General features: G+C 34.6%; 1 protein-coding gene across 2 annotated transcripts in view; it reads left to right on the top strand.

Annotated features, from left to right (window-relative positions):
• Window positions 1-5,777, top strand: part of KCNJ2 (potassium inwardly rectifying channel subfamily J member 2) — a 37,273-nt gene extending 31,496 nt beyond the window's left edge. For both annotated transcript variants that reach the window (XM_074224674.1, XM_074224673.1), the window contains exon 2: window positions 876-5,777. In XM_074224674.1, the coding sequence (XP_074080775.1) occupies window positions 1,090-2,373 (1,284 nt within the window). In that variant the 5' untranslated portion in view covers window positions 876-1,089 and the 3' untranslated portion in view covers window positions 2,374-5,777. The remainder of the gene's footprint in view (window positions 1-875) is intronic.
• The last annotated feature ends 17,621 nt before the right edge of the window (window positions 5,778-23,398 follow it).

Raw genomic sequence — 23,398 nt, 5'->3', positions numbered from 1 at the left:
CCTTCCTGCATAGTGGCTGGTTATTGAGTTATCTAGCAAGCCTAAACTGTTATTGAAAATTTGGAATCTAGTGAGATGAAGAGGATACAGGCCTAATCTTCAAGTCAGGCATATTTGTCCATCATATCTTTATGACTGTAGGCAAGTCAACTTAACCTTTTAATGCTTCTAAGCAGCTCTTTAAGAATGTAGGTTGCTGACCTGCCTTGATAGGGGAAGTTTCCTCACCTAGAACTCTTTATACAAATGAAATCCCAAGTCTGTCCCCTATCATTACCAACAGTTTTGTTTGCTCATTTATACTAAATGAGCTCTAGCTTTTAAGTTCAGTTAGATGGATAATTGATCTTTTTTTTTACTCCCATGTTAGAGCCACAATTCCATTTTTGCTCTAAGCGTAATTTGTGGAGAGAATGTCAAAGACATGAGTTCATTTCCCAGTAGAAATACTTCCTGGTTGTATCACCCTGTAAACCTCTATTCACCTCAATTTCCTATTAAAAGGAGGATTATAATAACTTCCTCCTTATCAGCCATATAGAATTTTTATGGGAATCAAATGTGATGATGTATGTAAAGCAACCATGTAAATATCAATTACCTCTACTAAAATTCTGGATTCATATGTCTAGTACTTAATTATAAATTCACACATTGAAATCTTATAAGGCATGAAAGAAATAATCAGAGAGATCAAATATTAAGGGTATGGAGACACTACAAAACTTCATTTTTTAATGAAAAGATTTTTCATGAAATATTAAAAAAGCTGATTTTTTGACAGTAGCTACATTTGAAAAGATTATACATAGTTCTTTATTTTCTAATTCATAATCTTTTTCCTTTCCTTTTCTTCTTCTTTTTTTATTTTGCAGAGCATATTCTCCGGATGCCAGATAAGTTGCTAAGGTAAAATCTGCATGTCAGTAGACCATCCTTGGTAAAACCAAGGCACCTGGAGACTCCCATCTCTGCCTCTTTTTTTGCGTGTGTGTTCTTCCTTCACATTCAAAACTGTTTCTCCAAAGGGTTTTGCAGAAACTCAGACTGTTTTCTAAAGCAGAATCACTACAATCCACAGCAGAAGCAATGGGCAGCGTACGGACCAATCGCTATAGCATTGTCTCTTCAGAAGAAGACGGCATGAAATTAGCCACCATGGCAGTTGCAAATGGCTTTGGGAATGGAAAAAGTAAGGTTCATACACGACAACAGTGTCGGAGTCGTTTTGTCAAGAAAGATGGTCACTGCAATGTCCAGTTCATCAATGTGGGTGAGAAGGGACAGAGGTACCTGGCAGACATCTTTACCACTTGTGTGGACATACGTTGGCGGTGGATGCTGGTCATCTTCTGTTTGGCTTTTGTTCTCTCGTGGCTGTTCTTTGGCTGTGTGTTTTGGTTGATAGCACTACTTCATGGGGATTTGGATGCACCTGATAATGACAAAGCATGTGTATCTCAGGTCAGCAGTTTTACTGCTGCCTTCCTTTTTTCCATCGAAACTCAAACAACAATAGGCTATGGCTTCAGATGTGTTACTGATGAATGCCCCATTGCAGTTTTCATGGTAGTGTTCCAGTCCATTGTGGGTTGCATCATTGATGCCTTTATCATTGGTGCTGTTATGGCTAAAATGGCAAAGCCAAAAAAGAGAAATGAGACTCTTGTCTTTAGCCACAATGCTGTGGTGGCCATGAGGGATGGCAAACTATGCTTAATGTGGCGCGTGGGAAACCTCCGGAAAAGCCACTTAGTGGAAGCTCATGTGAGAGCCCAACTCCTCAAATCCAGAATTACATCTGAAGGAGAATACATCCCACTTGATCAAATAGACATCAATGTGGGCTTTGACAGTGGAATTGACCGTATATTTCTAGTCTCTCCTATTACAATAGTTCATGAAATAGATGAAGATAGTCCTTTGTATGACTTGAATAAACAGGACATGGACAATGCAGATTTTGAAATTGTTGTAATACTAGAAGGGATGGTGGAAGCCACTGCTATGACAACACAATGTCGTAGTTCTTATTTGGCAAATGAAATACTCTGGGGCCACCGCTATGAACCTGTTCTCTTTGAGGAGAAACACTACTACAAAGTGGACTATTCGAGATTTCACAAAACATACGAAGTGCCCAACACACCCCTTTGTAGTGCCAGAGACTTAGCAGAAAAGAAATATATCCTCTCCAATGCTAATTCCTTTTGCTATGAGAATGAGGTTGCACTCACCAGCAAAGAGGAAGATGACAGTGAGAATGGTGTGCCTGAAAGCACTAGTACAGACACCCCCCCTGACATAGACCATCACAACCAGGCTGGAGTGCCCCTAGAGCCTAGACCTCTAAGGCGAGAATCAGAGATTTGACTAACTGGCTTCTTTTTCAGGATGTGACTTTAAAACACAGTCTGTTGTTGGTCAAAGGCATATTAGGCTGAAACTTGGCCCACACAGTTTGCAGATGATGGTACTGGTGAAGAGATAAATCAAGGCAAGCAGTCGCAAGGGATGGAAGCTGGTATAAGGGTTTCAAAGGAATGATTGCATTGCAGAGTTGGAGCATTAATATAAAGCACTAACATGTCTACGCATGATCAGATGGCACATATATGTTGTAGAATAAATTATTTTTGAGATAAAACTTGAACTTGCAGGCAAGTGTGGTAGGGTTTGCAACTTTTCCAGAATACTTCTCTAGGGAACAAGAATGTTTTTAATGGCATAACAAAGGCAAGACTCTGCCTTAATTTTTTTGAAAAAAAAAAAGCTGCTGCTAACTACATGAACAAAAATTATATTTTTGTTGTAGTGTAGTTTTTATTTTGTATAATTTAAAAATCAGTGTTGGAACTTTGGTGAAAGCTCATGATACTCTTCAAAGTGGCAAATACTTGGCTAGAAGATGCCAAACCAAGAGCCGGAACTTTTGAGGCCAGTAGTTTTTTTTCTCTAGAATGGATTTTTCTCTCCCTGGTTACATAAGGGGCATTATGTAACACAAGCCAAACAGTAGCTTCCAAGGATCTCTCTCCATGATTTTTAATGAGTTATCTCAAATTGTAAGTTAAACTACCTATAAAAAGAATACCAAAGAAAATGCATAATTTTGCACAGTTGAGCTTACTTTCAAAAGGAATACTAAAAAAAAGTCAACAACAATAATAACAACAAAACAGGAACTAAACATCTTGAGCCTCAGTAGACTGGAACTGCCCCATTACTTTGCACCTTATTCAGAAGACAGAGCATGAGACATAGAGACTAGGAAAGTGCAATATTTCCCCATTTCATGCAACTCTGTTATTTTTAAGGAGAAAGAAAAAGGAAGTGAAATTTCAAAAGATACATAGAAGGGGAAAAAAATGACCTAAACCATCATTTGTTCTCTGTTTGCTAGGTAACATCAAGCAAAGCTGCTTCAGAAGGTCAAGTGGGTTGTTTTGGTTTAGGTTGGGGTTATTTTGCACATTCCAAAACTGCTTCTAAGAGGTAGTGTCCTGGTCTAGCTGAGTCTGCATTCTGAAAACTGAGCCATCCAGCAGGAAAAAGAGGCTATTGACTGAAACCCCTTGACTGTCATTCCAGTTCCAGTTACACTTAAGCTAGGCTCAGACAAGGCAGTGAGCTGCACCCCGAGGGTCACTCTCTCTTCCTAAGGGCATCTGGGAAAGACTGTCCTTGTCACACAGGATTGTAAATGACAGGAAGGTAAATCAGGGGAAGGTATGGACGTGCCACTCTGATGCAGCACAGGAAGAAGGGGGGAAAGGTTTCTTTATTTATTATTATTATTTTATTATTATTATTTTTGGCCAAGGGAAGAGTGACAAAATGTAATCATTTTCTAGGGTCAAATGAAAAAAAAATAACATGTAAACAATAAGCAAAATAAGGAGTGAAGGGGATAATTCTGTTGAAGAGTTGTTTTCTCCTTCAGTTTTGCATACTCAGTTGAGTGCACACTCAGTGTTTGTCATTGTCTCCCATGGAGTCCTAAAGCATATATACATATATATTTTTAAATGATATGCTGGTTTCTCTGAAGGCTATTCTTCTGCCTTACTTGCTTTAAAACCTCCTGCCATACTAGCTCAATAATGAGACTTAGATGTTGCTTGGAAGTCCCTCATCTGAGTCCTGGGATTACTGACTCTCCCCACCCCATCCTATCCACCCCCATCTTAATCTAAGTCTCCAAGTCAGCTCTTATGGTATTAGATCATTATATGCCATTAAAAATAGCTTGTTCTGATGTCATAGTTTTTGTAAATGGACTTCTGTGATGATCTTTGGTCACTGAACATCCCTACCTAAAAGAAATGCCTGCAGCAACTTTTGGTTCAAAACTGGGGAAATAGTTGCATTGGAACAGCAAAACTAGATAAGAAATAGAATGGAAGATATTGAAGAGGGTGGTATGGGGAGAAGGAGAGACTCAAAAAGAAGAGAGGGAGTAAGTTTAGCAATTGAGGAAATAAGAAGGAATAGATAAATGGATGGTTCTTGACAATGAAGGCATATGACTGCTTTAAGTGCTGCTATATGGGACCGTCCTTGCAAGGTATGACAGCAAACAAACCAAAGAGTATTCAGTGACATGTAAAACAAATGAAGATACCATTAAGAAGTGAATAGGCTCATGGAGATTATTCTCTCCCTTTGGACGCCCTCCCCCAATATAAATAAGCTGCCACTTATAAGCATTGAGATAAGTGAAATGGGTTGGGTAGGAGGAGTAAAGACTGAGAGTGGCATATTTAAATTTATTTCTAAAAGAAAAAAAATTAAATTTCTGCTGCACAGGTTTGGGGGTTTCCTTTTTCACAAAAAAATTTTGCAGAAAATACATTTTTAAGTGTATATTTTATACTGTTTATCAAATATTTTCGTATTTAAAGCCAAATGTAAATAGATGTCTAAAGAAAAATAAACCATAGTAAGTATAAATTTCAGTGCAACAAATTTTGTTACTAGTACCTGTATGCTACTGGTTAGCATGGTTTTAACAAATATTCAAAAACCTTATAGGGCTCTTAATGCTATGGGCTTCTGTTATTTATTTAAGCATGGACTTTTAATTTGAAAATATTTTCTTGTTACCGGCATTTTAAACAAGCTTTCAGATGGCTAATTTGTCAACAGTGGAGACTTAGACAATGCCCTGCTCTCCTTGCTGGATTTGTTTGTTTTCCTTTCCTTTTTTTTCTTTGCTTTGAACCCTTTGTATGTACTGACTTGACTGTAGACATATCCTTACAGAACTTGCAAATCTGACACTTGGGTGCAGATGGGAGCCACTGTGAAAGTGACAAATGTAAATCTTAGAGCCTTCCAGGTTCCTCAAGTGTGGCTTCTCTATTTGCAAGCACAACTACCGTTGGCCTTACTTAGAATTGTTCCTTCTGATACTACTTTAGCCCCTTTCAAAGTTGGTGTGGTTCAGAGACTTGGATGGGAATTTTTTTCCCTGGGTTTCTTGTTATATATTTATATTTTTGTTAATGGGGGAAGAGAAGACTCAGACATAATGACTATATTTTGTTAAGTGAGACAAGAAGTTTTCTATCCTTCAAAGAGAATACTTGAATGAGACATTTTAATGATGTCATAAAAATAACACTGCAGCCGTTTCCAAATTCTGAAGTTATTTTTTTTTCTTATCTCATCTTTGGTTATTATTCACCATCATCACCACCTTCACCACCTCCACCTCCTCCTCCTCCTTCTCCTTTTCATCTGATTAGAAAGCTCTGAATGCTTTTTTTTTTCTTAATTTGATCTGTTCACCTCCAGGAACTTAACAAATTAATTCCATTGATCAAGGAAGTCCTCCATCAACCCTCCAGCCCCACACACATTAAGAACAGTATCTGCTTACTTTTGTTGGATTATGTTCTGATTTTCATGTTGAAATTAAAACAAAAAGTAAATTCTATTTTGTAGAATCTTTCAGATTCTTTCTGGTTGTTCTTTTATTAAACATAAAGTGTTACACAATGCCCACCATTCCTTTACCAACTAGATCTATTTTCCTATAACTGGCTTTCAGCTCTGGCAAGATGAACAATCTAGGCATTTGACAATCGTTGTACATTACTATGTTCCTGTTTGCCATCTTTTTTTGTATCAAAGTCTTCCTATTGTACTGCACAAATCAAGGATTGTACATATTTTTATATATTATGTCTTATTTTATTATTTCTAAATAAAAATCCAAAATATTAAAAAAAAAAAGCCTTAAGGATTTTTTGCACTTCCTTTTAAAAATGCAGCACTAATGAATGGACAATAACTTGAACACAATGAAAAATCTACCATATAATGGATTATAAATCCCTGGTGCCTGGGATGAATGGATGAATTACAGTGTTCTGAAGAGGCAGGTGCAGTGCAATAGCAAATTAACCTAATCTAATGTAAGAGGAGGTTTTTGCATTCCTCATAGTCTTAAATCCAGAAAATTAAAACCAAAGAACATTGCTCAGGTGATGTGGGCAGGATGATAGTGTTTTACATATAACATTGAGAAGAACTTGGAAGAGTTTTGAAAGCTTTTGCAGCAAATACTTTTTTTCCATTTCTAAGTTTTCTATTTTTAGGGGAAACATAATTTTGTGGACAGAGAGCTGGCTTCAGAGCCAAGGAGATCTTGGACCCAATTCTTCCTCTGATACATACTGGCTCTAGAAAAACTCCAAAAGGTGAGATTGGAGCTGAGTCTTCAAAGAAGCCAGGGTAGCCCAGAGGCAGAAATGAATGGGAGGTGGTGAGTAGGCCAACCCTTTCCCTATCCCCAAGCATTCTATTTTATCTTCCAAGAAACATTGAAGGAAAAAGAAGTTGCTGTTCTTTGGTTTTCTCTTGATTTTCAGTACCATGGGCCTCAAAAGCCATTTTTATAGTGAGGCAGAATCCAAACTTGTCAATTAGTCCACTAGCATTTACCAGACACTGAGTTAATTTCTGGGGAAAACAAAAAAAGACAATAAACAAACAAAACAGAACAGAACAAAAAGGCAGTGCCTGCTCTCAAGAAGATTCCATTCTAAGAGGGGAGGACATAAAGAAAAAGAAAAACCTGGAGACGGCTATGAGCTGTAAAAACATGACACAAACAGGATGAATGTGGGTAGGGGGCAGTTTCAAAGTAAGGGATAAGGATTTAGAAGACCAGGAAACACAATTTGTCAGAGAATTGAAGGAAGCTAGGGAAACTAGGAGGCCAGAGTAAAAAGAACAGTGTTCGAGGCTGAGGGGGGAAGCCAGTATAAATGCTCAAAGTCCAGAGATGGAGGGTTCTGTGGGAGGAATAGCAAGGGGGCCAGAGTCACTGGGTCATATGGAAGGGAGTAGCATTTAAGAAGTGTTAAAATAGGAAAGGTCAGATTTTGAAAGTCAAACAGAGGATTGCATATTTGATCCTGGAGGTAAAGAGACAAATCTAATCCCTATTCGTGATGCAATAATTTTAGATTTTTAACCTTCCAACTCATTGACAAAAACATCACTCTTGCTGGGTTCTTTGTTCCTTTATTAATATGTATAGCTGCCTGACAAATTAGAGAGTTCCTCTTAAGAGAAAAACTGAATGATCTGTCCAGGATCACAGGATGTATCATAAGAGAGCCTGGACCCAGATCTTCTGAATGGTAGGAGTGTTTTTTCTAATTACTTACACAGTTTAGGATATATTTAGGAAGGTCCCCTATTTAACCCTGAACACATTCAAATAAAAGTGTCAGTGAAATCTCCATACCAAGTTCCTTGTGGGTAGTGTGCTCACATAATCAAGGATCAATAACATAATTCATTATCTACATTAACACAAAACATCAGTTCCTACAACTTGGCATGCCAATGACTCAAAGGGATTGAGTCTGTGATTTTGTTGCTATGGGTTACCCCAAGGTGAGGAAACATTCTCCAGAAATACAGGTCATCACCTTCTCTGCAATTCATAGACTTAGAGAATCATCTAGATCTCTGAAAGCATAAGTGACTTGTTCAGGATCTTAACAGCTTGTAAGTGTCAGAAATAGGATTTGAATTTTTATCTTCCTAAGTAGGAGACCAACTCTCAATCTACTACCCCACACTGCCTCATATAACTAGACACAGACTTGTTAAAGCATGCTGTTTACAAACAAAGCATCTGTTTTTCTTTTAGGCAGGCATGTACACATCCCAAAGGCAACACACTCTGAGAGCCCCTCAGCCCTTGGCAACAGAGATATCAGATGACAAACATTACCTCTAAAAGAAAAAAAAGATTTGGGTGTTGGCACAAAGTATAACATCCATGGCAGGTGTTTTCTCCTATTTAGTCAAAAACTTCTGAATGCCCACAAGGTCAACAAAACCTCATTGGCTTGTCCTATCTTCCTCCTTACTTCCCTTGTACAAACTTTTCCAAGGATGACAAAGTTTCAGCAGGCATCTCTTGGCAACATGCAGTCCTGTTGGCAGCCAAATAAGACCTCCAAGGGGTTGCCATAGAAATCAACAGAAGCATCAATGTCTGTAAAATCTTTAATTTCATCTAAGTTTATTGAAGAACAAAAAAAGAGGTGTCCAGGGAGAAAATGATCTAAAGAGTTGTGTGACAAATTATACATTGCTCTTTCAAATAAAATATGTGAATGCTTTTGCCTCTTAAAATCTTGTGGAATAAATGATGTAGATCTATCCAGAAGAAACTCAGAGACCATGTAATCCAACTCCCTTCCTTTCAGATGAGAAAACAGAGAACAAATGAGGCTAAATGAATAGCTAGAATCACATAGTTACTGTCATAAGAAGAATTTGAAAGCAGGTTCCCCAGTTTCAGAGTCAGTGCCCTTTCCACTATTTCTCCTTGACTCTTAACATTTTAGCAGCTCTATATTTCTAACTATAAACTACCTCTCTGTTTGGACCCTGAAGTCTTAGTCAATTTGATTGAGAACATTTTGCATACTTCTAAACATCATATAAATGTGAATTATTGCTGATTCTGTTTTATTACTAAGTGTTGTGTTGTTCAGGATCATCTTTCTAATTTCATCTTGGTTCAATTATTGAAAGTTTAGTAGGTTTCGTTGCAAGTAAATGACTATATGTCTAGCCACCTGGGTTCACTGGGAGCTGCTAAAATTGCCCTATCTTTAAGCAGTACGTGCCCTAAAACTTTCTTCAATTTCATAGTTATTCTATAAGATGATGATTATGTTTGTCTTTCATTGTCAAAGAAGACATCAGGGAGGTGATGTCATGATAAGCACATGAATTGGATCTGAGTGAGGGGTACTGTGCTTTCTCCTTCATAGCCATCAAGATCCAGTAGCCAGATATGAATGACTGGAGATGTCCTTGAATGAATTAGGGTTAAGTGACTTGCCCATGATCACACAGCTAGTCAGTATCAAGTTTCTGAGACGGGATCACATTCTCATTGTGATTCTCCCATTGCTGAGATGTAAGATAATTAAGGGATAGATGAATGCCTCAAAAAGCAATTAAAAGAGACAGTAATTTTTTTTATGCTCTGTCATTTAAATTTCTCTATATAAATTAAGGGCTGGAGGAGGTGAAAGGGTGTAGAGATACAAAGTACTTCAGGAATGAGACTTTGCACCTAGAGTAATAAGTTTCAGCTTTATCAAAACCTTGCTATGCTAATCATATTTAAGATAATGGACAGTCTCATCATTCCCTCAAATTAGCTGTTATTCAGTTAGTTTTCTGCCAAAAAAAATTTATCTCTTCTTAGGATTTATCAATAGACTAAATGATGGAACAGAGGGCAACATGACAATATATGAGAGATGGATTTTGCAATGAAATAAAAATACATTTTATATCAGAAGAATTGAATTTTTATGCTGGCTCTATCACTAACTGCATGATATTAGGCAACTTAATTCCCTTTTCTGGGACTTAGTTTCTTCATTTGTAAAGTGGTAGGGTGATGAATTAGATCTGATGTTCTATATTTAGACTCTATATATTTTGAAAGTTTCATTTTAATAAAATTGGTTTCCTTCAAAATCTTATGTATTCTAAGGATTTCAAGACATTATTCTGAAAAGATGACCATAAACTTTACCACTTACCAAAGGAGTCCATGGCACAAAAACCTTTATGCAATTACAAATTGGATTATCTTTAAGGATTCTTCTGAATCTAAATCAAAGATGGTATAATGATTTCACACTTGACTTTTAATATTCTTCATGGTGATTTCCATGAAATGGTATACTATGCAGGATTAATTTCCATTGGGAAATACAAAAGCACAGGATGAATCTGATGGGCAGATATTTTATTCTAATCTTTCATGTGAACTTTTACAGATTGAAATTTGTTTTTCCCTTGTTTGATCTCTTTATTTCCAAGACTATGTGCCTCAAAAATCATTTTTCAATATTGATTAGTAATATTATAGTACAAGAAAAATTTAATTTTTAACTAAATAAAATACCTGTGCATCTTTCTACACTTTAAGATCTGACAGTCTAAAGATCCAGAATATTTCATCATTGGAAGGTTCATGTTCAAATCTATTAATAACATGACATATCATGACACTCAAGTAACCAGTCAAATTATCCTTATAGAATAGAAGCATTGAGTTTTGGAAGCTATCCATTGTCATAAATTGATTATTTGAAAAATATTTGTTCTATAGGCAACATTTTATGTCTAGTAGTAAATAACAAAAGGAAGAATGTACTCAAATTATACTTTGCAAAAACTAGGCCAATAGTATTGGCTACAAAGACATATAGCTTAAATCTTTCTTGAAACAAATATCAAACAAATGAATTTTTTTCAGAACTATTATAGACTTGATTACCCACATACATAAAAAAAAGATTTAACAAAATTGCCAAAGAATTTATGGTATCCTTGAAGACTCCTTGTGATTTGAGAAATGGAAATTATTCTGCCTTAATGAAATTAACATAATCAGTTAAAATTCTGGGTCCATAGTGAAAAGATTTTAAAATCTTCCCACTACACACACACACACACAGACCCGCACAGACACATACATATAATCAAACACACACACACACACACACACACACACACACACATGCACACAAACACACATAAAAATAGTTTGATTAATTTAAATCATGAGACTATATTAATTCTTCTAAGACAAGGCTAATTACATGACCCACTCATGATTCTGATTCTTAAAGAATCAGGAGTGAATTTCTACTATGGTTGACTCAAGTCCCCATCCTAGTGCATTTTCCTCCTTGTTAGACACCAGTTTTGAGCACATTGGTTCAATTTACCCAAGGAACTTCAATTAGCTTTTGCAAAGGGATATTTACTGCAAAGCTATAGAAAGAACAAAAATTACAAATATTTTATCCCAACTTTTGAGTTTGTAAGAATGGTATACAAACAAGGAGAAGGAAGTAGGAGGAATGGGAATCACATTAATCTCATTCTTATCTGAAACATAAAAATTTGTTGAGTTTCATGCTGAAATAAATCAAATACATCTAAAAAACAGTGAAAGGTTGAAAGCAGAGAGAAATTAACAAGGGAGAATAAAGTTCTACCTTCTTACAAACAAAACAATTTTCAAATTTGGAGGGCAGAACATAAGAGATTAAAATCAAAGAAAATAAAGAAAAGATTCAATAATAGTGGGGGGGGTGATGACAAGAAGGGAGGTACCACTGAAGTTAATGTATATCACTTCAAGTAATATTGAACAGATTTTCTCCCTTTTTGCTATAATCTTATTTGCAAAAGAATAATAGAGGCAGGTGGAGAGGAGATAAAAAAGTTTACTATAATATGAGACAGTGAAATAGACAAATAACAATCACAACTATGAGGATTGGTAGAATGAGTTCACCCATAATAAGACAATAGTTGAATGAATTTGAGAGCACAGTCTAACATTATTGTTTACAAGAAATATACTTGAAACATAAAGATTCAAAAATAGCAAAGGAAGTAAAGGACAAATTTATTGTACTTCAGACATATGTAAAAAAGGCATAAGTAATCATTATTTCAAACAAGAAAGTACAAATCAATGAAATAAGCAGAAAGACTTTTCTTAAAGGCATTAGAGATTGAAATAATTGCAATATGAATATATATTCACTGAATGGTATTTTAAGGGAAAGTTAATTGAACTTCTAGGAAGTAGAAAAAGGAATAAGTATTTATATAGCAACTACTATTTTTCAAATAATGTGTTAAGAAATGTAACAAATATTTTCTTGTGTCTTTCAACAACTCTATAAATTAGGTGTAATTATTATTCCTATTTTACTGTAGAGGGAAATAGATGTTATGTGACTTATCCAGACTCACATGACTAGCAAGGGTCTAAGGTCGTACTTGAACTCAGGTCTTCCTGATTCCAGACCCTCTGATCTATCAACTAAAATATCAGTTGTCTCTAATAGATAACCAAAAATAGTTGACTTCTCATACTTAGAAAAATCTAATAAAAATATGAGAAATAAAGAACTTTAGGACCTGAGGAGAATTTTAAATTAAATTTAAGCATGATAGATATATGTCAATTGATGATTGGAATTCAAAAGTATACACATTTCATAAACATTTTTGTCACCTTTGAAAAATGACCATTTTATTAGGTCCTACAGGCATCACAAAAACATTTATAAACATAAATATTAGATATATATTTGACTTACCACAACAAATAAATGTTACAATCAATTAAGCGCCTTTGAAGAAAGGATTCAAGCTTAAATGGAGATTAAATAATTTTAGTCATAGTTTAATTATGGATCAAAGAATAATATAAAACATATTTTTGTTAAAGAAAAGGAAAATGAAACAAACAAAAACCCTTCAGATATAATCAAAGAATTTACTGGAGGAAATTTTCTGTTGCTAAATTCTTTATCAGAGAAAAGAGAGAAATAGCATATGAATGAGACCTGACAGACTTACAATTGAATTCTCTCAACATGTAAGGAAAAATTAATTCAAATATTATAGAAACACATTAACATGGAAAATATTAATCATTCATGGGAAGAGTGAAACAATAAATTAAGTACAATAATTCTACCTCAATTAATCTACTTACTGCCATACCAATAAAATTACCAAAAATTATTTTATAAAGTTAAACTAAATCATAACTAAATCACCTCGAAAAACAAAAGGTCAAAAATAGGTAATTTAATAGCATCAGATTACAACTATGTTAAAAAGTTCAACATAAACAAAATAACATTTTACTGGTTAAGAAATAGGAGTATGGATCAGTTGTATAGACTAGGTACACAATGCACATTAGCAAATGATCATAGCAATGCAAAAATCCAAACACTAAGACAAAAGCTTATTATTTGACAAAAAGTGTTGGGAAAACTAGAAAGTGGTTAGGCAAAAAACAGATAAAGACTAAGATCTCACCCTTTACCTAAATAATGTATAAGCCATTTTATACAACCAAATTAGGAGAATATGAAATATTTTATCGTTTGGATTTTTGAATAAGGATAGGATTTATCATTCCTGGGTGTGTCTTGGCATGTTGGCTTCAAATATTTTATATTGTTTGCAGTCATATTAAATGGAATTTCTCATTTATCTTATGATGTTGGATTTTGTTGGTTGTTATTTAAACTCTCAAAGTTTTAGCTTTCTCTTCTGTAAAATGGGGATATAATAGTACCTACTTCCCAGAATTGTTGAGCATAAAATGAAATAATATTTGGAAAGTGTTTTGCAAACTTTGTCAATGCTAGCTATTATTTAATAAGTATAGTATCAGTTAGAATGCACTGGCAGAAAGGAGACCTAATTAAAGTGCTATCAGGAATTTATAGAAGAGATTTATAAAATTCTTATAGAAGAATTTACAGACAATATATTTATGTATAAAGACATTCATATAAGATGATACATAACATTATTATTATATAAGTACAAATCTCAAAAAAGTGTATTATAAAAGTACTCAGTGCAATATGAATATCAGATGTGATAATTTGTTTTCCCTATGTACAAAAAAATGATTAACACAAGAATACTAATTCACATTTGATAGAAATATTCTTAACCAAGTGACAATAGTTGCTGTTAATCTCCCCTAGGAGGTATATACTTAAATCTCATCAAACATAAAAAAGTTCTGGTGATTGTTAAAAAGACTTTAGCAATTTCCTATGGTTCTACAATGTTCAGACAATTTCCAGCCCATGTCTTCTGGCAAAATGAATTTAACTTGTACCTATCCTTTTATGTGAAGTTGTTTCTTGCAAGAGTGCTAGAGTGGTTGGTTGGCATTCTTCCCCTTACTTCTAGACAAGTCCAATCAAAAGAACCTCAGACCTTTGAACTTTATATTAACACAGTCACTTCATATCCCTCTCTAATCTTAAGATTACAGAAAAAAAAAACAACAAATAATGAAGAGATAGTACCAAACTGAAGTCCAAGATTTCTTAGGCAAGACATAGATTTGCTTTATGCTCATGACCATATGTTGACTGGGTTGGGATTGAGAACAAGACACTTTTCCTCTAACCTTTACAGGTAGTGACCTAGAAAAGTCAGAAGAGTAGTCAGGACTGAGAGTAGGATCACTCCCTTTTAAATATCCACTAAGAAATTAGTTCCTTCTGTTCAGTGTTCTGTGCCAATAATCGGACTGCCTCATCTTCTGAAAGCACACAGCCCTCTCAGCACAGTCATCAAAATATGATCATCTGGAAGCAGGAAGGACAGCTTTGATTAAATTATTTGATTATTAGATTATGATACAAAAAGGATATCACTGAACAGGTAGATTCATAAAAAATTGCTGAGGATCTTAAATGTTAGAGATAGGAATGTAAACCATATTAGGTATGCACTAGGGAACTGATAGCAGTTTCTGAGTAGAATAGTGAAAGAGGCATTGCATTAGATGGGTTAGTTACCCAATGGTATGGAGAATGAATCCGGAAGAGAATAGACTTGGGGCAGAAAAATAAATTGAGCTTATTATTGAAGCCTGAGAGAATGACATTGGCATAGCATGGTCTGACCCTAAGGAATCCATGACCTTACTTAAAGAGGTTTGAAATCTTAAAGATTAAGAAATGCAAGCTAAAAACAACTCTAAGGTACCACTTCACACCCACCCATCAGACTTGCTATTGACAGAAAGTGCTAAGTATTGGAGCAGATATGGGGAAATTTGGGGTATTAATGCAATGATGATGGAGTTGTGAATTGATCCAACTATTCTGGAGAACATTTGGAAACTATACCTAATATAGCAATGCCATTATCAGGTCTCTTTCCCAAAGAAATCATAAAAAATGGGAAAGTTCTTAATGTATGAAAATATCTATAGTAGTTTTTTTTTGTACTGGCAAAGAAATGAAAACTGTTGAGATGCCCAGTAATTGGTGAATAGTTGAACAAGTCATGGTATCTGAATGTAATGGAATATAATTATATTATAAGAAATCATGAGCAGGCAGATTTCAGAAAAAAACATGGAAAAAGACATAATATTGACTACATCATGTTCAGAATTTACTAATTATTTTTTTATTTATTTTATTTTACTTTTGTACAATTAAAATGGATTCAGTCACCACTAGAAGGAAAGTAAAAAATGTTTGACAGCAAATTTCTCTGCTAAAGGAATCATTTCCCAAACATAGAGAACTGGATCCAATTTATAAAAGTATAAGGCATTCCCAAATTGTTAAATGATGAAAAAGGATGTTTCAGACAAAATAATCAAAGCTATCACTAGTGACATGGAACATGCTCTAAATCAGTATTGAATAGAGAGAAGCAAGTAAAATAAACTCAGAAGTTGATTTTTCAGGTTAGTTAATATGACATAAAAGGATAATGACACGGGGTGGCTAGGTGGCATAGTGGATAAAGCACCGGCCCTGGAGTCAGTAGTACCTGGGTTCAAATCCGGTCTCAGACACTTAATAATTACCTAGCTGTGTGGCCTTGGGCAAGCCACTTAACCCCGTTTGCCTTACAAAAAAGAAAAAAAACTTTAAAAAAAGGATAATGACATATAGTGTTGGGACTCTAATACCCTGTTGGTGGAGTTGGGAACTAATCTAACCATTCTGGACAGAAATTTGGAAGTATGCCCAAAGGGCTAAAAATTGTATGTACCTTTTTACAGAACAATACCACTATTTAGGTCTGTATCTCAAAGAGAGTAAAGAATAAGAAAAATGGCCTAAGTGTACAAAAATATTTATAATAGCTCTTTTTGTGCTTGGCAGCAAATAATTGGAAATTGAGGGATGTTCATCACTTGGGAAATGACTGAACAAGTAGCCATAGATAGTTTTAGAGAGATCCCAGTTAGTATTTTAAGAAAAACCCTAACAATTTTAGGGTATCTGCAATGGAGCATACCATCTATATCCAGAGAAAGAAATGTGGAGTTTAAACAAAGATCAAAGACTATTACCTTCAATATTAAAAAAATGTCTTATTTACTACATAATTTTGCTATGTCTAATATATTATTTTAGTCCCTAGGATATGACTTTTCTCTCAACACATTCAATTTTGATCAATGAATAGCATGGAAAAAAATGTAAAGATTTTTAGACCATCTTTGGTGGGTGGGGGGGAGAAGGGGGAGGGAAGGGGAGGAGAATGTGTAAAATTCAAACCTTATCAAAAATGATAGGTAGAAAATGCTATTGTATTAAATTGGAAAACAAATAAAATATTTATATAATGAGAAAAATAAATAAAATATAATTGAGAAGCAATTAAACCCCAGCTGCTATTGATTTTGTGATTCAAGGTCATATTAATATTCTTTGTCCAAAAAATGTATTTTATAAGTTTGGTAATAAAGAATGCTTAGTATAATGAGAAAAATGGTGGGGGAAAAAAAGAAAAAGCCCTAGTACTACTCTTCCTCACCCTGTCACTGTGACCCAGAACCGCATATACAACTGAGTCCTGTAGCAAGGGTTAACAGAAGTTCACTGTCATCTCCTTCTGACCAGTTTTCTGACCCTTTTAAATATCTGTGTTCTGGGAGCTCAATACCACTGACAGTTTCATTGCCCCCAAGGTCTGCTGCTGTCTTGTCTGAACACAGCCTATACATCACTGCTCTCTGCTCTACCCAGATCTTTCATTTTAACCTTCTGAATGGACTCAGGCTGGAAAATTGTTTCAGCCTAATCTTTCGTTGATTCTACTACTCCATAATTCATTTTGAGACATAATTTTAAAGTTGTTTGGAGGGGAATTTGGGAGAACCCAAGTAGGTTCTGTCTTTATTTTGGTTCTGCCCCATTTCTAATATTTTTTTCTCCTAGCCTGTTTAAGCTATACAACAACTCTGTTATAACTTAGACTTTGTCATTGCCTTTAAAATGTTGAATGTGGAAATCCCATTCTTTCATCACAACCTCCTTCCTTTCACTTTCCTATTCTTGTACTCACTAAACTGATTCTTTACCCTCATTTTGTGTAAACTCTTTCTTTGATCCATCGTTATTTTCTCTATCCATTTCTATTTAACCATGTTTATTTATTATACACTTAATTTTTATTTTTGAATAACTGCCAATGCCAACACTACCGAGGAGATTTTTCAGCTCCTGCGCCACAATTGTTCAGAATAACTTGACAAATTCAAGCATATGACCTAATTTCATCAATTACAAAATACAATTTCAGTGAGGCTCCTCCTGCTTTACCCTAACACATTCCCCATCAGAGACTGTTGCCCATTTTTTTCCCTTTTGCATCTTGTCTCCAGCCATAACATACCACTCTCCCCATTCCTTCACCAAGTTATTTAGCAAATGATCCTATATTTCTATTTCACTGAGAAGATTGAGACCATCTGACACAAACCTTCCTTGTGCCTTTGATGCTATAGTTTTTTCAGTAGGGATGGTCAATTAGAGTGCTGAACCTGGAATTAGGAATTTCTAAATTAAAATCCAGCTTCAGACACCTTCTAGCTTTGTGGTCTTGTCTGTCACTTAACCTCTGTCTGCCTTGGTTTCTTCACCTGTAAAATAACATAATAAAAACATCTACTTTCTAAAGATGTTTGTTTTGCAAGCAAAGTGCTATAGTAATGCTAGCTGTTTCTATTATTAAGACCTTACTCCAGTACTCCAATCCTTATTCTCTCTTCAATCACTTCCTCCCTTTTGACTTCTTCTTAAATATCTATAAACATTTTTCTGATCTTTTTTAAAAGGGCTTCCATTGATAATCACCCTTCATATGGTTATTGTACCACTTATAGCCTAAATTTTACCTCTATAAAATATTGAAAAATACATTGTCTAAATTAAAGGTATCAAACTTTTAACCTATAGACTGGTGCCACCACCTGAGCCAGATTAAAATGTTATTGAAAAAATTTTAACAAAATACAGAAAAATAAAATATAGATGATGCTTGTGGTTTCTTAAGTGAACATATGATTTCAGGGATAAGTTTCTATTTGAGTTTGATACCACTGGCCACATCTTCCATTTCTTTTCACCACTCACTCTTCTCTTTAACTTCCATTTTGATATTTGTTAATGAAACTCTCTTCTCAAAAGTCATTAATGTCCTCAATAATTCTTAACATCTTTGTAGCATTTTCCAGTGTTGTCTACACCTCCATACCAAATATTTTGTTTTTTATCCCTTGCTTTCAGATACTTCCCCTTCATGTGAGCTTCTGCTTATCTCTCTAACTACTTCTCTGTCATCTTTCCTAAATTATTATCCTATCCTTGTCTCCATAACATTCATCAGGAGTCTATTCTTGTTTACTTTATCTTTTCACCATAAACTCTTTGCTTTGGCATAATTAGGACATTACCATTCTGATGTAGATGACTCCCAAGTATAATGCTCCAGTCTTGACCTATTCTCTGAGATCCACATCTCCAACCACCTCAGGTGCATATTTTCATACGGACACCACAGGTACTTGATGTAGTAAATATATCAAGTCTATAGATAGCATAACTTACATTTTTATACAGTTTTAAGGTTAAACATTGCCAGTTCTTTTAACAAACACTCCTATGATATGAATTCAAGTTATTTTGGCATCCTGTTCACCCTCCTCTGTACACTCACAAGCTTAACAATATATTTCCTATAATATGAAATCTATAACTAGAAACAGTACTCTAAATGTGATTTGATCAAGTTAGAATATAACTAGATATCATATACCTCATCTTGGTCCCTCTTTCTGTTTTAACACAGTTTAAGATTGAAATAACTTTTCTGTCTGCCAAGTAATAAATTATAATATGTGATGCCAATTTACTTGAATAGGCCATCAAAAACAGGCTGAGAATTGTCTCTGGAGATTTTAAAGAAGAGAGCAAACAGTAATCTGGATGGTTTAGAAATTCACCTACCCTTAGGCAAAGTTTTGAAATAGATAAGTTCTAAAGGTCCTTTCCAAATCTATGACACTAGAAGACTAAAGGTTCTAACTAGTTCTTTCATACCTTTATTTTTAATTATAGTGTTGCTACTATATCACATTGAAAGGGATAAAGAATCATATGAGACACTTTTATTATAATGAAAAAGAAAAGGAAAGAAAGTTAAGTTGTGCTTTTGAGTTATAAAGCTATAAAGGAAAACTCTGCCTATTATACGTGAATCTTAATCTTTTGACTTCTGATTTTTCCCTAGATTCTATCATTAATAGATGATGTGATCATGGGAAAGTTTCGTTATCACTTGAGACTTCAGTTTACTTCAACCTGTAGAAAGAAATATTTTGAAATAAATAGGTTAAAATTCTTGACTATTTGGGAACACTTGACTCCTATTCTAATCTACTATATCTGTTGAAATGGGTCCAATACATAATTCATCATCTTTTCTTCTAAAATTCATCTTTTTTTCAGATATCTCTTTCCTTAGATAACAACTTTTAATCATTATTCTTCTAGTCACCCAAGTTTGTAACTTTGAAGCTCTCACTATACCTCAATTTTATCTGGTGACTTGCTAGATCTTATTCTTGTGTTCATATCAGCACTTGTATATATATCCTTTCCAATGTATGTTTTGCTTCATTCTAGTCTTCATTATCTCTTTCTGGGATAATTGCAATAGCTTCTGTAAAAGGTCTCTATCTCATCTTTCCCTTCTTCAAACTTCACATATCTGTCAGTTATTTTTCTAAAACTAAAGTCTGACTATGTAGTCTACAACTTAATTTAGGATTTGAGCATAAACACTTATGAACCATAAAATGCAATGAAATTGATTTACTTAAAATGAAAGATTAAAAAGTTAACAATTACTGATCAAAATAGATATTGCCCTTCTATTTCCTTGAAGTTACTGTAGGGAGAAAGTCTGGGTCAGGGGAGAACAAGGTTGGAATTCTGCTAGACCTCTTGTGTACCAACTCCTCATAGACTTGATGTTCTCTTTGAATTTCTGACTTCTACATATTCTGCTGAATCCAAATTTCTGCACTTTTTTTCTAATAGTATGAGAAAAAAGCTTTTTTCACATAGTATGTTTGATCTATTAATGATTCAACAGGTGAGAACGGTGCTCATCCTTCATTCACCTATGTAATGTCTAAGTACTTTATTGGTGTTCCTTATTCAATAATGGAAGGAGAGGAATGTCTTTTAGTAAAGTTCAAAGTTGCAAATCTCCAAGTCATTTTTGATTTTTGGGCTTCACACTCATGTAAATGATTCTGTCATGCTGTTACAAATCTATGCATATTGGCTTTTCAGCACATCCCAACATGTACACTTCAGAGTTTCCCATGAATTACATTCTTTGTTTTAATCCTATGTTGACTCATTCTCCTATATTTGCCATAGCTCTTGCAGCAACTTGACCTACAACATCTTGTCAACTTTGGTTCATCCATGTTGTTCCAGTTGTCAAGGATCCTTCCCAGGAGGCATCAAAGAAAGGATACTATCAATCACTGACCATAGCTAATGGATGAAACATCACCTCCTGGCAGTCAGATATTTTCAATGTATAATAGGACATGAACAAAATTATTGTCTTCTCTATTTCCACTCTTCATAAAAAATAATTTAGTTTAATAATCTCATGTTGCAGATGGGAAAATGAAGTATCAGAGAAAATTGACTTGTCTAAGTTTATACAACTTATGAGAATTATAACTAGAATCCAGATCTTATGATAGCCTGTATCATACCCTTTTCTCTACAGTTAGAAGCTTCCTGTTAAAATTGATCACATGCAGAACAAAGTAAAAAGTGGGATGAGGATTTGGGGGTGATATATTTTCGTGTATTTCTTGAATTTCTATGAATGTCTCTACTCTCTGCTGGGTGTACTGGCCAATCCTGGAAGTATATAGGTTTAACCCAGAATCCCAAAGTCAGAAACACCTTTCACGAACACATAGAGTGATTGATATAGTCATTCAAAAAATCAATAAAAAATTATTAAGTGCCTACTATATGTGCCAATTTGGATATTTCTAATGATAGAGTTTTTAGATAAAGCTAGATGTTTTCCACTTGACCCTTATCCATGTCTCCAAAACATTATTGATGTCAATATCAAGGCTCAAGCCTGTGATTGGACATGATTGTTTCCCACTTACTGAGACCTGAAAGGAGCTATGAGGCTCATGTCAGTACAAATCATCATTTTTTTCATCAGCTTAACAAAGTGTCTAAAATTCCCACTATTGGAATAAATCTTTGAAGTTGTCATTACCTTCAAAGTAACTGACAAAATGGTCCTCTGGAAAGGAAAGTAAGTTATAAGTTGGCATTTTCCAAGAGAAATGTTTTAATACATTTTTAATATGTCAAATTCATTAGTTAGTCATATAAGCTAAATGTCATTTCAGAAAGCAGAGAACATGATTTGAAAGAATTAGACATAATAGAGGTAATTTCTGATGGAGTAAGTTTGCAATAGAGTGAGAATGGACTTAGAATAAAAATTACTTTTAAATAGGCAAACCTGTGAAAACCTGAAACCGACTGTGATCTTGGGCAGTGAGTGCAAAACTAAGTGCATTGGGGCGGGGGGATACTGAAAGGTATAGTAATGGACAGAGAGAGATTGTCAAATATAATATTGTGCAACTTCATTTATTTAACCTCTGACCCTCTTGCCATTTTTCAGTGGAAAACAGATTTGAAATTCTGTCTACTGAAGCAAGAAAAGAATTTTCAAGGGAGGGTAAAAAGAAGATTAAATAAAGCTGCTGTATTAAAGAAAACATGTTGTATTTAAGGGTCAGAGGACCTGGGTTCAAACTCTTGAATAGTTATTTACTATCTTTGTGACTTTTGACATCATTTTAGTTTGCCCAGCTTAGTTTCTTCATCTCTAAAATGGAGGGTCAAACTAGATTATCTCAGCATTTCCTTCTAGCTCTAAAATTATGATCTCATGTTTTACGATCAATATGGATTCCAAAAATTTTGTGGAAGGGTTAATTTTCCTCCTCACACCTTTTATAGTTTCCCTTTTGACTAGTGAATAGCACTAATGTACACACTATGCAACCCACTGTCAAATGAGATGCTTTGAAAAAGACTCATAGAACATTACATACACTAAAATGGTTTCTTAAGGCTCTGAAAGAGGTAATTCTCCAAAAGATATCCTTAGTTTAAATAAATTGACAAGCAATTCCTAGGCAGAATTTCTAAGCTGTTTTTTGTTTGTTTGTTTGTTTATCTTTGGAATGCCAGCCTGGGGCTCCCAAACTCTGTGAAACAATTGTACCATTTTCAATGACTTTTCAAATTAAAAGTTAAATATCATGACATCTCTGGTCCCTTGGCTTTTTACTAGGAAGTACTTGTAGTATTTTGGGATCTGCTGAATACCATGATCTAGAGACTGTAAAAAGTGTCTGCCATGGGTTGAGATGAATACTGGTTTCCTTGGGAAATTAATAGTCAATTTAGTCAAATTGTTCTAGTGAATTCTCTTTTGACATATACTGAAATAGACTTAATTTGTATCCATTTTTCCCATTATACCTTGGAAATGAAAATTTGCTGGTCCCCTTCTTCTTGCTACAGTGTATGTTGATCCATCTGAGCACCATTAATGCATAGTTAGATGCATAGTTATTCTCTTTATTTCAAAAATTAATTAGGTTTCCAAAAAAGATTTTTTTGTTTGATTGGTTTTTTAGTTTTTGCAAGGCAATGGGGTTAAGTGTCTTGCCCAAGGCCACACAGCTAGGTAATTATTAAGTGTCTGAGACCGGATTTGAACCCAGGTGCTCCTGACTCCAGGGCTGGTGCTTTATCCACTGCGCCACCAAGTGCCCCGCAAAAAGTTTTAAATGGATACTCTCTTACAGTTAGTAACATTCAGGGTTAATAATCAATTGACAATTTCCCCAAAGAACTTTAAAGTTGAAGGCATAAAG

Source organism: Macrotis lagotis, chromosome 2, assembly GCF_037893015.1.
Source record: "Macrotis lagotis isolate mMagLag1 chromosome 2, bilby.v1.9.chrom.fasta, whole genome shotgun sequence".
NCBI lineage: Eukaryota > Metazoa > Chordata > Mammalia > Peramelemorphia > Peramelidae > Macrotis > Macrotis lagotis.
This window is presented reverse-complemented; position numbering and strand designations above follow the sequence as displayed.